At 39.6% G+C, this 14,604-nt stretch overlaps 2 protein-coding genes across 4 annotated transcripts in view; one reads left to right on the plus strand and one right to left on the minus strand.

Moving 5' to 3' along the window:
- The window catches only part of HPS3 (HPS3 biogenesis of lysosomal organelles complex 2 subunit 1), a 21,250-nt gene continuing 6,646 nt past the window's right edge, over positions 1-14,604 (plus strand). Inside the window, exons 1-12 of one of the 2 annotated variants that reach the window (XM_064384950.1) lie at positions 1-435; positions 1,302-1,796; positions 3,028-3,214; positions 4,177-4,262; positions 5,956-6,148; positions 6,395-6,476; positions 8,243-8,397; positions 9,827-9,935; positions 10,142-10,323; positions 10,685-10,862; positions 11,530-11,760; positions 13,395-13,580. In XM_064384950.1, coding sequence (XP_064241020.1) covers positions 213-435; positions 1,302-1,796; positions 3,028-3,214; positions 4,177-4,262; positions 5,956-6,148; positions 6,395-6,476; positions 8,243-8,397; positions 9,827-9,935; positions 10,142-10,323; positions 10,685-10,862; positions 11,530-11,760; positions 13,395-13,580 — 2,307 coding nt within the window. In that variant the 5' untranslated portion in view covers positions 1-212. The remainder of the gene's footprint in view (positions 436-1,301; positions 1,797-3,027; positions 3,215-4,176; positions 4,263-5,955; positions 6,149-6,394; positions 6,477-8,242; positions 8,398-9,826; positions 9,936-10,141; positions 10,324-10,684; positions 10,863-11,529; positions 11,761-13,394; positions 13,581-14,604) is intronic. The other variant, XM_064384951.1, reaches the window with a different exon arrangement.
- The window catches only part of CP (ceruloplasmin), a 26,803-nt gene continuing 23,143 nt past the window's right edge, over positions 10,945-14,604 (minus strand). For both annotated transcript variants that reach the window (XM_064384945.1, XM_064384946.1), the window contains exon 19: positions 10,945-13,756. In XM_064384945.1, coding sequence (XP_064241015.1) covers positions 13,686-13,756 — 71 coding nt within the window. In that variant the 3' untranslated portion in view covers positions 10,945-13,685. The remainder of the gene's footprint in view (positions 13,757-14,604) is intronic.

Genomic DNA, 14,604 nt, shown 5'->3' on the forward strand with positions numbered 1-14,604 from the left:
TTCCCGGGCGTGTCACCCAGCCACTGAGTCACGCCAAGGCCACACGGAACCTCGTATGAGGGTACCTGTGCGGAGGCGGCCACACACTGCCGCCTGAGCCCGCCCCGCGCAGCGCCGCGCGGAGGCGGCTCGGCCCACCGCGGAAGTGCTGGGCGCCGCCCCGGCAGGCTGCGGCTGCTCCGTCCGCTGCTGCGGCGGAACTTTTCGGGACCATGGTGCAGCTTTACAACCTGCACCCGTTCGGGTCGCAGCGAGTAGTGCCCTGCAAGCAAGAACCGGCGCACTTCTGCTGTGGTCAAGACGTGCTGTTCGTTGCCAGCACGGCGGCCAGCTGCAGGGTGGAGGTGTTTACCGTGCGCGAACAGGGCCGCTGCGAGGCCCTGGGCTCCTTCGCCACGCTGGGTCAGGTGCTGCGTATGGCGCACAGCTCGGCAGGTCAGTCCCGGCCATCGCTGGGTCCGTGAGTGCTCGGCCGGGGAGACCGGGACGCGTCAGGTCTGAGTGCGTGGAGCGGCCCTGGGGCTCCGCCGGGTGGGGATGGAGGGCTAGCCGGGCTGAGGGCGGGAGGGGCGGCGAACCAAGCCGCTCGGGCTCTGCCGCGGAAGGAGGGCCTGGCCCTCCCATCCGCGTCTCCCTCGGGCGCTTTCTCAGGCTACTGCCGGGCCGGCGGTGGGGCGCGCCTGCTGGAGCGGGCCGGCCTGCGGGCCGGGCCGGGCAGTGCGGGCCGGTCCCAGCGCCGGCAGCGCTCGGGCCTGCCCGGAGGGTGGGAACCGCGTCTCCCTTCCTCGTCTGCCTCCGCCTCGGCTGCGGTCTGTGCTTCTGCCCTGCTTGCTTTGTTGTTTGTTTGTTTCGGGGTTTTTAAAATTGTTTTTTGTATTTTGTTTTTAGAGCACGGAGTGGGGTGGTCGTTCCAGCCCATTCCACAGCTCTTCATGAGTCTATTGATCCATTGCTTTCCATGGTCTGTAGAGAACAAACAGTTTCCTCATTAAAGGATATGAGAAGGCGGGCAGGTGGGGGGAACCTTGTATGCAATCAAAACTTACAGAGAGGATTCACACAGGGCTTACTCTGGACCTACATCTGTAAGTCTTTGCTTTTAGTGGTGTGTGAAGTTTGTGCCACCCAGCAAAGAAATTTGCGCTTTGTATTCAATTAGAGGAATATTGGTGAAAACTGGTTTTGCAATTTTTTGTAAGAGTTGAGACTTGAAGATGTTCTTTGTAAAGTACTACAGCAGATAAAGAGCTCAGAAACTGTAATCTTTTAAATTATTATCAGTATGACTGCTTTCTTTTAAGGAGACTATCTGGTGACAATTGAAGAAAAAAGCAAAGCAACTTTCCTAAGAGCATATATGAACTGGAGATGCATGTCTGCAGGGAATTCTCGCGTGTGTGTCCGTATGGTTGGTCACAAGATGGAAGAGTCATACAGTGAAGCCTTAAAAGAACAGATGTCAGTTGTTGAAATGCCACTTTCAGATCCTCCACTGTGCATTTCATGTTGTCCTGTGAATGGAGATCTACTTGTGGGCTGCAAGAATAAATTAGTCATGTTCTGTTTGAAATACCGTGTCATAAACCAGAATTTGACTGTGTTAGATTTTGAACGCTCCTTAATTTTGCACATTGATAACCTCATTCCTGCCGAAGTTGCATTTTGTGCCAGACATATAGCCGTAACAACAGAGCTGGATGTTCTAATCCTGAAACTGGAACTGGTCCAGCAAAGTGCAGACAGGACAGAGCAATATGCTCAGGGAGTCAGTGCACCAGAAAAGGCTGTGGATGGAGGTAGGTGCTGAAATAAATTTTTAATTTTTTTTAATCTCCAAGAATCTGCTAATTGATTCCCATTGTTCTGAAAGTAGTCTTGAACAAGGTCTTTGCCCTTCAGAAGATATTTCCAGATTGTCCTATCACTGACTATCAGCTGAATATTCTAGAGCATGAAAAGTTGTACTAACCTGCAGTTGGAGGTAACATTTCAAACAAATATGCCATCATGCTTCATCTTTAGAGCCTCTGCAGACACAGAATTAAGTCCTTGTTTTAGGGTGCCACAATGGGCCAAGTTAAAGTAGTAGTAGTAAGTCAGTGTGATGTGTTCAGAAAAGTTATTCTGTCAGTGTCACTGCCTAAGTAACTGGCTTACACAATTAAGAATGTTTCTGATGTGATGTCTGTGTATTTTTTTAACTGTTAGGCTCAGAACCTGCCATAATCAAGCAAATTTTCCTTTTTCAGTCCTTTTTATTATTCAGGGGATTGTCTTAGAATTATAAAATCCCAGAAATAAATGTACTCAGGAGGTTTCATTCCTGTGTATTGCAAGATATCAGTCCATATGTAATAAATTATCAATCCCCACTTTTCCAAAAATATATATATCAGATCAACAAACCTTAGGAAGGTCTTTATAATTGAAGAAACTTAAAAAGAGGGTCGTTTAGAAATGAAAACTGTACCTAGAAAAAATTTACAAGTAAATAAGACTTGGGACAATACAAATGCAGTGTTCTTCACTGAGTGAAGATGGGTCTGTACTCAGACAATGGTGTCCTCCCCCTAGATTTTTTAATTACTAAAAACTACGTAGAAAAGTTCAAGTTACTTTCTGAGTGTTATTAGGATTTGCTTTCCAGGACTTAAGTGAGCTAAAGATAAGCTATCATAGCTTCCTGTGATAGCTGCCTTTGCCTTCTCAAAACCTCTTCAGCCAAAAGTCAACATTTTTTGACGACCAGCCATTTGTGGCACCGGTTGTCTTTGACTGACCTAGTGAACAGTTTACCTGTTAGGGTTTTTTTTCCCCAGAAATCTTGACTCTTAAATATTCAGTGTTGATGCTTAAATAGGAATTGTTCCCATCCTCTAGTATGGCTGTTTTCAAAATCTTGTGGTTTGAGGAAGCCAGTGCTAGCAGGGTAGCTGTAATTGGAGTATTTAATTGATATTGTCATACTATTTTCTTACTGCTGCATAGAATGGTTTGAACAATTAAGATAGCATTCTCATTGTTCAGGTGTGAAAGATGAAACTCCTTCAACACATCCTTTACAGCTTGAATTAGATGAGTTCATCATATGTCAGAAGCCAGTGGAACTGCTTGGGGAAGAAAGTAAGCTATGTGAGATACCTGTCACACTGGAATCTACAGAGTTACCTACAGAAGACACAAAGCACTTCCAAGTGCAGTATTTGCTTTTCAGGTATTGCAGACGTATTTTCCCTTTTATGGGTTAATTTACTACAGAAAAACCAAACTGTGTTGTGTGTTTTGTCTCTTTGAAAGGAAACTCCTGATATTTTGACTTCTGGGGTTTTTATAAGGTTTGGTGTTTCTTTTGAACTGAGAAAATCATGGGATACTGAGGAAAGTCCCTTGGAATATTTCACTTGGAAGGGGATCTGCAGCAATCATCTGCAATTGCCTGACCACTTCAGGAGTGAGCCACTGTTAAAGTGTATTGTTAAAGGCACAGTCCAAACGCTGCTTAAACAGTGACAGGTCTAGGGCATCAGCCATCTCTCTAGGAAGCTATTTAGTGTTTCACCATTCTTGGTAAGAAAATGGTTCCTCATGTCAAGTGTAAACCTCCCCCTGGCACAGCTTTAAGCCTTCCCCAGGATCCTATGGAGAAGAGTTCAGCACCTGCATCTCAAGGTCTCCCCCTCAGAAAGCTGATTTATTAATAATTTTTCACCAAAATTTCTATCAAAAGCTAAGGAAGAATTTATGCCAGGATCCAACAGTGAATTCCAAAGCAAAGCAGGGAAAAGGATGACACATAGTAGAAATAAAGTAGTGTTGGACATGGCATGGTGTTCCATATAGCTCAGTGGAGTAAAAAGAAAGAGGAAAAAAAAGGTTAAATTGAGGTCAAAATCAGTTGTGGGATTTCTTCAGTGATGTCAGAGTTTGACATGCATCTTGCAGACAAGTGAAGAGAGAGGATTTGGGTTGCAGGAACTCTTATTAATAGATTTCTATCTAGCTGTGCCATGTGCTTCTTGGCATTGGTATAAATGGCATTGGTAGTAGGAGTGTGCATTGTTGTTGAGTGTTAAAACATGAGCTTTGCCTCTTGTAGCCAGTGCTGTTTACTTGTCCAAAGTATATAATAATAATAATTTTTCACTGCAGTGCATGTTTTTTTTTCTTTTTTCCTAGACGTTTTGCACCCGACCAGTCGCCTTTTGGGTTTTCTGAAGAGATAAAATTGCACTCTGTTCAACTGCTTCCTGTATACCAGACAGGTAAATGGATATGCATGAGTACACCATGGAGCATGTCACAGGAGCTTGCGAAAGGCAGGAGCTTCATTGTGTATCCTCTTTCATACACTGTGTAATTTCTGTATGATTTGTTTTTAAATTGAGATATTTTCTCCCTTTTCAATGATTTAAACTGAGCTTCTGTTAACAAAAAAGTTTTAATTCCTCCAAGTTCTACATAAACCTTAAACTAAAATACCAATTCAACGCCCCGTAAGTGTGACTAAATCAGCTTTTATCAGTTCTTTACCAATACATTTTGTGTTGCAAAACAGTTACTCTTTACATTACATTAATAAAATTCTTCTTAGTGTTACAAGATACTAGACTGCCATTCAGCCAACTGAGGATATCAGAGTAGTAAACCTTAACAATCACTAAGATACTGGTTACCTTTCTGAAGGGCCTTAATTAAAACTGGAAGGGATGAATGCAGATTTTAGGGGTTTACTAGCTCAAGCCCCAAAAGACCCATGGAAGATTTTAATTCTGTATGTTTGCAGTCAGATTTCGTAGAATCATAGAATGTCCTCAGTTGGAAGGGACTCACAAGGACCATCAAATCCAACTCCTGGCCCTGTGCAGGAGAACCCTAAGAATCCCACCAAGTGTCTGGGAGCATTTTCCAAATGCTCCTTGAGCTCTGGCAGGCTTGGGCCATGACCGCTGCCCTGAGGAGCCTGTTTCAGTGTCCGAAAACCCTCTGGGAAAAGAGTCTTTTCCTAATAGCCAACCTAAACCTCCCCTGACGCAGCTTCATTCCCTCAGGAGCTTCATGTAGAATGCCCTTAGATCTCTACTTAATGTCCTCCAGGCTGAACAAACCAAGTGTCCTCAGCCACTCCTCCTATGGCCTCCGCTCCAGACTCTTCACCATCTTTTCAGCCCTCCCTTATTCTCTTGTCTAATAGGTTTATATCCTTCTTGTATTATAGTGCCCCAAACGGCCCCCAGGACTCAAGCTAATGCTTCCCCAGTGCAGAGCAGAGCAGGACAATCCCATCCCTGCACCCCCACCAATGCTGTGCCTGATGCATCCTAGGATATGGTTGGCCCTTGACTTTTACTGACTCCTCACTCAGTTTGAGATGGTTTACTGTCTGCTAAGTAGCAATGCCTCATTTAACTTGCAGCTGACTGAAAAGAAAAACTACTTGTCATTTCATTCCAGCTGTCTTATGCTCTTGTGTGATTTACAGGCTTTGATAAGAGTGTCTGTAGAATATGATCACAGCTGTTACCTGCTAAAGTGGCATCCTAGTAAATTCTGCAATTTCCAGCCTTTCCTTCCCTCTAGCAATACCTGCTTTTTTGTGAGCTGCAGCTCTGGATGAGCATTCATTCCAACTCAAAAGTAATTGTCTAAGATCAGGCTTTCAGTCCATGGATGCTTAGTTCTGGTGACTTTAGAACTCTCTAATGCTGTTACATCTATAGAATTTCTTCACTAGGTGCTACGTACATATTTTTGTGAAAATGCTTCCAAATGAGGTTACATGTCGTACAATTTTTTGACACTGAGCTTCTTATAAAACTTCTTATTACTAGCTACTAAGAAAACTAGTCTGCAACTTGGGCAGGTTTGATTCTGTCTTTCAGGCATCAGGCTTGGAATGGAATTGCCAGGTTTTTATTTATGAAATACATAAAATGCCTTTCTCGTTGTTATATTTAGGAATTTCTGCAACAGCCTATGAGGAAACTGAGAACAAGAGAAAACTTCTGAGTCTCTTCTGCTTTTTCTCTTTACCTCATGTTGGATATCTCTACTCTCTTGGGAAGTTAGTAGAACTAATTTCTACTTACCAATATTCAGAGAAGTCAGAGCAGGCAGTCCTCACTCTGCAATTCCTGCACGTCATTACAAGGTACTAGGCTTATGGTTTTACTGATAGTATTACTATGTTTCTCTGTGCTGCTGTCTGATACATCCTTGTTCGCCTCCTGGAAATCTCTGGTCAGGCTCATGTGCTAGTTCAGCATACCCTCCTGCTTGGGCTTTTAAGCCCATTTCTTCAAAGGAAAAAGAGCTGATTAACTGTAGTCTTGGCTACCTGACTTCTGCAAATCTTAATTTCTTTTCTTCATTGTTGTGTTTTCTTCTTTTCGTCTAGTCAGAACCTGCAGTGCTTCACAGTGCGATGCAGTGCAGCAGCAGCTCGTGGTGAGGATCCATATATTGACACGACCGTGAAGGTACACCTCTCATTACCTCACTAATAGAATGGGGGTAGTGATATGGCACTTAAGATTTGAAATCCTGTTCGTTTCTGGTGGCTGAACCAATAAAATAACATCCAAAATTAATGGCATTTGTATTCTGGTGGTCTACAGATGTCTCAATGAAGCAATCTATTATTGCCATGTAAAATTTTAAACATTATAGAATGTTTTCAAAAACATGAGAAGCTATAAAATCACTTATTTTTAAAACTAAATTCCATATTTTTCTGTATAAAATTGAACAAAGAGTGCAGAGTTTTCTTTTATTGTATGATGTTTCTCTCTCTTAGGTGCCCTTGAAAAACCAGTTTGTCTAAGAGGCCTGTAGGCAATCGAACAAGTCTGCTACCAGATACTTAGGGCATGTTTTTTAGGAGGAGGGCTTTTGATTCTTGGAGGTCTTAACTTTTCCCCTTCCTTAAATTGCTTATCAGTAAAAATCTATTGAATGTAAAGATTGTGATACACATTAATAAAAGTAGTAGGAAAGATAGATGGAGGTATATTTTAAGGTAGCATTTAAGGATTTCTTCTGACCTTGTAGACAGCAGATATAATGAAACCATAGGACAGCAGAAGTTTTATAAAATTTTCAAGAGCCAAACATGTATTCCCTGCTCTGGATAGCTAATACCAGCACGTGACACAATCTCTCCTGTTCATTCTCTAGTCTCAGCTTTCTGCATTTTCACTGTGGGTTACATTCAAATCCATCACAGTTCCTCCAGTCAGTCAACAGGCTGCCTCCTGTGTCTGTAGGAGTTTTGGAGAGGTGTGAAGGCTGTATTCCTACACAGATTCCCATGCTGCAGCTTACCATCCACAGTGTGCCCATCAGCTTTGGCATGGATCCTTCCACAGGCTACAGTCCCTCAGGGGCATCCCTGCGCTAGTGAGTCCTTCATGGGCCAGTTCCCTCATGGGTGTCCCTGCCCCAGTGTGGAATTTGAAGTGTCATGGTGGTTATTTTTATTATTTGCCATTACTATTTTTCCTGCTGTTTTTTTAAACCAGGTTTACAGCTGCCTCATTCTGGGTCACACTGGCCCAGGGCAGTCTAGAGCCTCCAGACCACCACTGTAGGCCTCTACGTCTTACAAGAAATGTTGAGGTGTCTTCAAAAAGCAGGTTACTCTTGTAGCGCTGTGTTGTCTTGTTTCACTATGTATGTTAATTTGTAAGTGTAGTATTTTTATCTTTTTCAAGATGTAAATTTAGAATATTTCTGTGCAAATGAGGCTGCATTTTTTAATTTTTAGTCCAGTGTAGATGATAGCATATGTTTTACGTGAAAAGTGTATATAGAACAAATCAGGAAAATAATACTGGCTATGTAAGGTAACAATAGGCAAGCAAATATAATACTTCTATCTGTAATTGCTTTTTATAAGCAACTGAAATCAATACTTTTATAACTAGTGGCCAAATTCAAACTAATCGGGATAAAGTTTTCTGCATTAGGCATCTACCTGAGGTTCAGTTATTTTAAGAAGCATAGCTGAAACTGTGCAGTTGTTTTGAGGAGTGAAATATTTTTTTTTTCATTCATTATTAAATGATTCTTGTCAGGTCTTTATGAGTATTTTTATTCTTGCTTAAATGAAGCCCTCAAAGTTAGGCAAGCCAGTGAATGTTTTTAATGTCAGATCATTGTACAAAGGTTACTTTTTTTTCTGATTTATTTAAAAACTCAATGTACATACCAAGTGAAATTACAAAACAGTCACTTTCCTTTATAGGCTTGTCCACCTGTCACACTGGATGTCTGTACATTAAGAATGCAGCTTTTTATAGGACCAAGAGCTATCTGTCATTTCAAAAACCATATAATTCTTTTGACTAAGGCAGACACAGAAGATATTACTGAAAGAAGAAAGCCTACAAGAAGGATGCTGTAAGGATTTGTGTCTTTTAGGGAGCTGGTACTTACAGATCTGTGTACAGTGCTGAACTTGTGGATATTGCAATTTAAGAGTGGTTCCTCTCTTGAAAACTATTGAGAAATAATTGCCTTCTAAGTGACTGAGAAGAGCTATCAAGCTTTTTTTTTTCAATTCTATTGTATTTAGTGACATAGAAGAAATAATGTAAGTAAAAAATGTAGAATACCAAAAATATGTAGTGCCAAAGCTACAGGTTACAAAATATGTTGTAGCACAAAATTAAATGTCTTATCTTTGCCTAAGGGTTCTTGCCAAGAAAGTTGTGAACGTCACTGTAGTTATCCATGACAAAGTTGGTCAGACTTTGCCCCAAGTTAGAGTTATAGCATGTGTGTAGCCAGAGGTATATGTGACTTTTTACAAGTTTCCGGGGAAACTGCTATTACCTTTCCATTTTTGAAGATTTTTCATAAAATATTTAAGCAGTTATTCTAAGCAGTTATTCAGAAACCACATTTATTAAACTCAGTTTAAGTTTATTAATGAGAGTGGGACAGCTTTAGTTGATTGAGGAGTTAGTTGACCCAGTATTTCCTAAAGTCCAGAGCAGACATTATTCAGAAGAAGATAAGGAGAAGCCTGTCAGGAAAAATGATAATTCAAAATACTGTCATTTTCTTGTATAAAGCACATTTTCTGCCGGTTGCATTGTTTCAAGTATTCAAATACTCTATCAAATTGGCATTTGAAGAATATATACCTTTTGCCTTCTGTAAAGAATATAATGGACAAATACTAAGCTATGTAGCATGATCATTTGAAAATAAAGATGTAAACATCTTTACATCTGTACAGTTAAAATAAAATTTAAAAACAGAACAAAAAGAGTGTTTTCCTACAGTATTTTTAACCTTAGGGCTTTATTTACCAAGCCAAAGTTTTAGAATAAAAGTATTCTGATACCTCTTTATGCCATGTGTTGGCAAACACTGTGATAGAGCTGCAGGGGCAACCATGCACTAAGTCCTTACAGGAGATTAAACAGCTAATTTAAATTACTTAACTGTTCAAGGTCTGGTTGGATAAGGCCCTGGTCAGTCTGACCTGTTCAGTCAATGGAATCCCATGCCTATGATGGGGAGGTTAGAACTAGATGATCTTGAAGGTCCAAGCCAAGCCATTTGATGATTCTATGATTCCTGATACTCTCTGGTGTTAAGCACAGGAGAAGATGTAGAGGACAGTTCTGATGATGACTCTTATGTGTTAACATGCCTATCCCTATTCTGTTATTAGCCAGTATGACTTAAATTCACAGCTTAACTCTCCAGCACTGGTCTGCAGACATATCTATTTATGCATTTGAATTACAAAATTAGTGGGGTTTTTTTGGTTGCATAGTGTTTATTTCAACACTGACAACTCAACTCTTTTCTCTAGTTCCAGAAAGGCTGACAGCATCAAATCCAGAACAAATTCTGAGTCAGAGCCTGGTTGGAATTTATATATTATAAACACTGTTTCAACAATTCAGCTTTACAGAGAAATGGTATTGCCCAACTCCTGCTTTTGTTATTTGCTAAAAATAAGTACTGCTAGTTAATCTCTGATGTACATCATTGCTGAATATGGTGTAATAAATTTCTTATAAATAGCCCATAATTCTATTTCAAACACATGCTGTCTTCATTAAAATTGTTCCTGTATATTCTTAATTTTTGTCAGCAGCCTAAGTATATGCTCTGTCTGTTCTAGGTAGAATATAGTAGAACTTATGAAAATGTTAAGACTGAGAGCTGCATCCATCTTCTAAGTGAGGCTCACTTACTGGTCAGAGCAGCTATAATGGACCCTCATTTCCTTAAATCAGATGAGAAGGAAGATCTTCTAAGAGCATTCAGAGAAAGTTGTGCCTTCTTAGGAGACTGCTACAGCAGGTATGTTTTAGATATCAAAGTGGCATAGGTGTGTGTTTTCAGTGGTATAACTTTAAAATGAAAATCCATAATTCTTTGCTATTTTACATTAGTATTGCATATGTCATACAAACCTTTCTGTTTTACAAAACCAGCTTGGTCTAGTCTTCTCTTCTGGTTGTCTTTATTGTCATTAAACAGAATTCAATTATTCAGAATTAGGTTGAATTCAACAGAATTATGTGGAATATGAACAATATATGCAGATAACTATGTGCCTGCAACTTTGTTTTATGTACTTTTAGTTCTTACAAAGAGTGATGGCAAAAGCATTGCCCTTAGTTGTTTTGTTACTTTTATCCTTCCTCTCTATTTCCTTCAGGTTTGACACAAAGGATTACCACCTTGCTTTGCCATACTACAGAATGTCAGGTTTATCCATGACTGAAGTTTTAAAGAGACAAGTTGCAGAAGGTGATGAAATACAGACATATGAGAGAGGATTTATATTTTACTTAACTCATTCTCTTAATGAAGACTCAAATGAAGAATTAAGTAAGGTAGGAATAAGTTGGTTTATTTGTAGTCTGCTAATTTAGTTCTGAATTTAAGAATTGTGTATCAAATATTAATCACTTTCCCTTTGAAAATGCTGAGCTGCTTTTTTTTTACAGGGGGGTTTTTTCAGTTTTACAGGGGTTTTTTTCACATTATTTTTATTTTCCCACTGTTGTTGAATAGCAAGCAGCACCTGTGATGCTTTGGACTGCATTCAAGTAACGTCTTACAGGTTTGGCTATCATTATTCACGTTGCTGTGATGTGGTTCTCTTGCACAGAGACACTTCTGTTTTAGGAAAGCCCTGCTTCAAATTTCTGTCATCTCCCATTTCTGTAGCAAAACAAGCTGTTTCTTTGATCATTGCTAAACTGTACAGATTGCTAAAAAATAGATGCATTTTGTTGGTAGATGTTCTCCTACCAGAATATGCCATAATATGGGTTGAATCACTACCAGTTATAAATCCTTTACTTTTAACAGTGGGGAGGAGAGAAACAGGAAAGGTGCTGTGATTTGATACCTAAGCTGAACTTGTCAGTTTTTAAAAAATACAAACAAACCTGCCACAAAAAAAAACAAAACAGCAGAACTGCACTACTTTCATATGCCATAGAAGAATGTACATCTGCAAAGGTCTAAACTGTCAAATGGCTTTTATTTCAATAGGAATCAGGAAATAAAGTTCTCCAGATATTCTATCTCGCGGACCCTGTGCAGCTGCCTGATATTCTTTGCAGTCCCAGCATGAGGAACGTATGTCCTTTGACAGCTGTGAAGTATCTTCAGAAAGTAGAAAAGATGATGCCATCAGTGGTCCTGACACTTACTAAGGCTTTCTTGGCTCTGAAAATGGGAGACCTGGCAATGTATGAACATGAAATGCACTCCTATAAGGAGGTAAAGTATGCCAAGAGCATAAGCAATTCATGCTTTACAAAGTCCAGGGCAATAGTTTGACTTGTAGTTGCATTTTACAGTAAAAGAAGCTTCCAGTCACTCCTCTTTCCCCGGATAGGCTGTGTAGGCTCCACTAAATGTCTGCAGTAACAGTAGAATGGAGGGCTGACATACACTGTGACTGTACAGTTTGCCCTGCAGATAGGGTAGTCTTGTCTTGGTGAAGACTTACAAAATAAGCAAGTTTTGAAGCTCTTTATTCTTGATCAATTAGATGTTGTTTTACTGGGATATAACCAACTCTGCCAGTGCTCTTCAGCTGCATGGGAGGATTGTATAGTAGCATTTCTACACTTCTCTACCTGAAATTAATATATGCCCGTCAAAACACCATCTGTATGCAAACAGCCATTATAAAATTTTTCTTGAACAGAATATTTTCCATTGTGCTTACAAACTAAAGTTTCTGTATACAATTTCACATTTTTTGTGGAATCAAAGCACTTAACTCTTTTAAGACCAGATCAGAACCTACTTCAGAGCTATCAAAGTAAGAATTCATCATCAATGGGGGCAAAAATGTTAGTGGAGCTGTCTCTGCCACAGATGTTTACATTGTGTGAGACCAGTCTGTAAATTACTTCTTGTTGAGTTTGATCAAGACTGTGGAATATTAAAATGTGATAGAGTTTGCAACTGAATATTAGGAGTCTAAACATTTTTGAAATAAATGGATGGCTGATTCAAAATTAGATATTGTGCTTTGGTGGAAAAAGTCCTGCAGAGTTTTTAAAGGTGGCTGGTTTTGAGTTCCAGGGTTGGAGCTGTGGGAGCTGTTTCAAAAATTATATTCAGCACCACCTGCTTTTGCAGCACGATCAAGTGAAATTGCCATGTTGTGAGCAAACACATTGCCTGGATGTTATTTTGAGAATAAGGTGGTTTAGGCTTGAGTGTTTTGGTTGGATTTTCTTTCTTTCTTTCTAATCTGATCCGTTAAATATGTTCTATTGCTCTTCACCTTTAAAAAAGCATTGTATTTCAAAGTAGGAAAAAACATTTTCAGAAAGCTAATCTTAATATTTCTTCTAGGTCTGCCTTACATGTCTTGTGTAATTAATTTAATTTACTTAGGCATTATTTTGCCACTGTCTTTAAAATGGGAATAATATATTATAATCATCTTCATAAGCACTCACATAACTCAAAATAGCTTCTTGTTGCGCAAAGTGAAGCACATTTTGATCATTGTTTCAGGGGTATTTTCAAAATAAAAATCACACTTCTGCAAAGTAGCCTCTTGAAAAGTCAGCCAGTGATTTTACAAACCACCCTGTACATCAAATGTCTTGGATTACTTAGTGAAATCCATTTTATGTGCACAATAACTCCATCTTTCAATTGCATATTACTTTCAGTGTTTAGGCACAAGGCCTGTTTTTCAGGAGTCGCTGCTCCAGAATGTGGTTTGGATCTGTCTCTGGAGAGCTACTCTATGAATTGCAGAAAGGATTTGCTTTCTTCCCTGACTACTTCCATCTAAATTTCACTGCCTGAGGAAATACTGAATTTACTGAGTAGAATAATCTGTATATTGAATTCTTTACCTGATTTATATCTATTTATGTTTGTAGACAACACTGGCTTGTGGCTTCATTGGGCAGCCACGGCTCCTGCAGCAGCGTACGGAAGGAATTGTTATGCCAACTGAGTTTGCTGTTCACCTGAAGGAGATGCAGCCTGGTTTACTGGTGGCTGCCACTGTGGCTTTACATGAGAACAGTAAAATTGAACTAGAAGAAGCAGATACCTTTTTCAAGGTTGGCCTGTGATACTGGTTTTGCTTCTATTTTTTTTCATAATGACATTGTTGTGGGAAAGAAAAGCAGCCTCAATTGCTCCTTTACTCACATTTCAGCATTTCTTCAGAAAGAGTGAGATGAGGGGTGGAGATAGTCTAGTCTTGATAGATGGTTAGAGTCAGAAACTGGATCTTCTGGAATGAAATACTGGTTAAGTGAAGCAAAAAAAGAAAGCAAAAGAAACAACCCGTTAAGTTCTTTGCTTTTAACCTGTCATTTGAATGGAAAATACCCTGATCTCAGAACACTTTCAGTAGCTTCCTAGTAATTGAGCTTCCTAAGGCCATGGAAATGTAACAGAATTTAGATAAATTAATTCCATAATCTCCTTTTAAAGAAATCTTCAGAATTAAAACATACTTCTAAAGAATCTGGCTTAAATACGTAACAGATATATAGTGTTCTGATGATCTGTGTAAATTCGTGAAAGAAAAGTATGTGTCTGCACTTTATAAGAAGAAATACTAATAGTTTTTCTGGTGTCCCTGAAGTGTTCTTTCTTTCAACTGGGACTAGACAAACGTTTTTTTCTTTTTTCTACAATGAATAGCAACACTTGGGTTAAAACATGTTCTTCAATGTACGTGTGTTGCAGTCTTAAGTATATCTGTTACTGTGAAAGACCTGTATCAAAAAGAGCAAGTCATGAAGTTCCAATTAGAACAAGTGTTGTTGTTTAAAACCATTTGGAAACCAAGTAAAAATTCTTTTTGCTGGCACAGCAGATCTTAAAACATCCTCCTTGTGGGTCCTACCATGATACCCAGCTGAACTGCACAGCAGATCTTATCATATAGAGACATCTTTTCAAAACACTTGTCTATCAGCATATGTAAAAATCCTCTTCATTAGCAGTCTAAATACTTGCTGACAGTTGTACTGACATTTCTAGCAGTAGAGTAAATCTTGAGGAAGTCAAATCTTTTGGTCAGAATTTATTACCTTAAAATCATCTGATGAACTTTTTACTTTGCATAGGAGT

This window comes from Passer domesticus, chromosome 11 (genome assembly GCF_036417665.1).
Source record: "Passer domesticus isolate bPasDom1 chromosome 11, bPasDom1.hap1, whole genome shotgun sequence".
Classification (NCBI taxonomy): Eukaryota; Metazoa; Chordata; class Aves; order Passeriformes; family Passeridae; genus Passer; species Passer domesticus.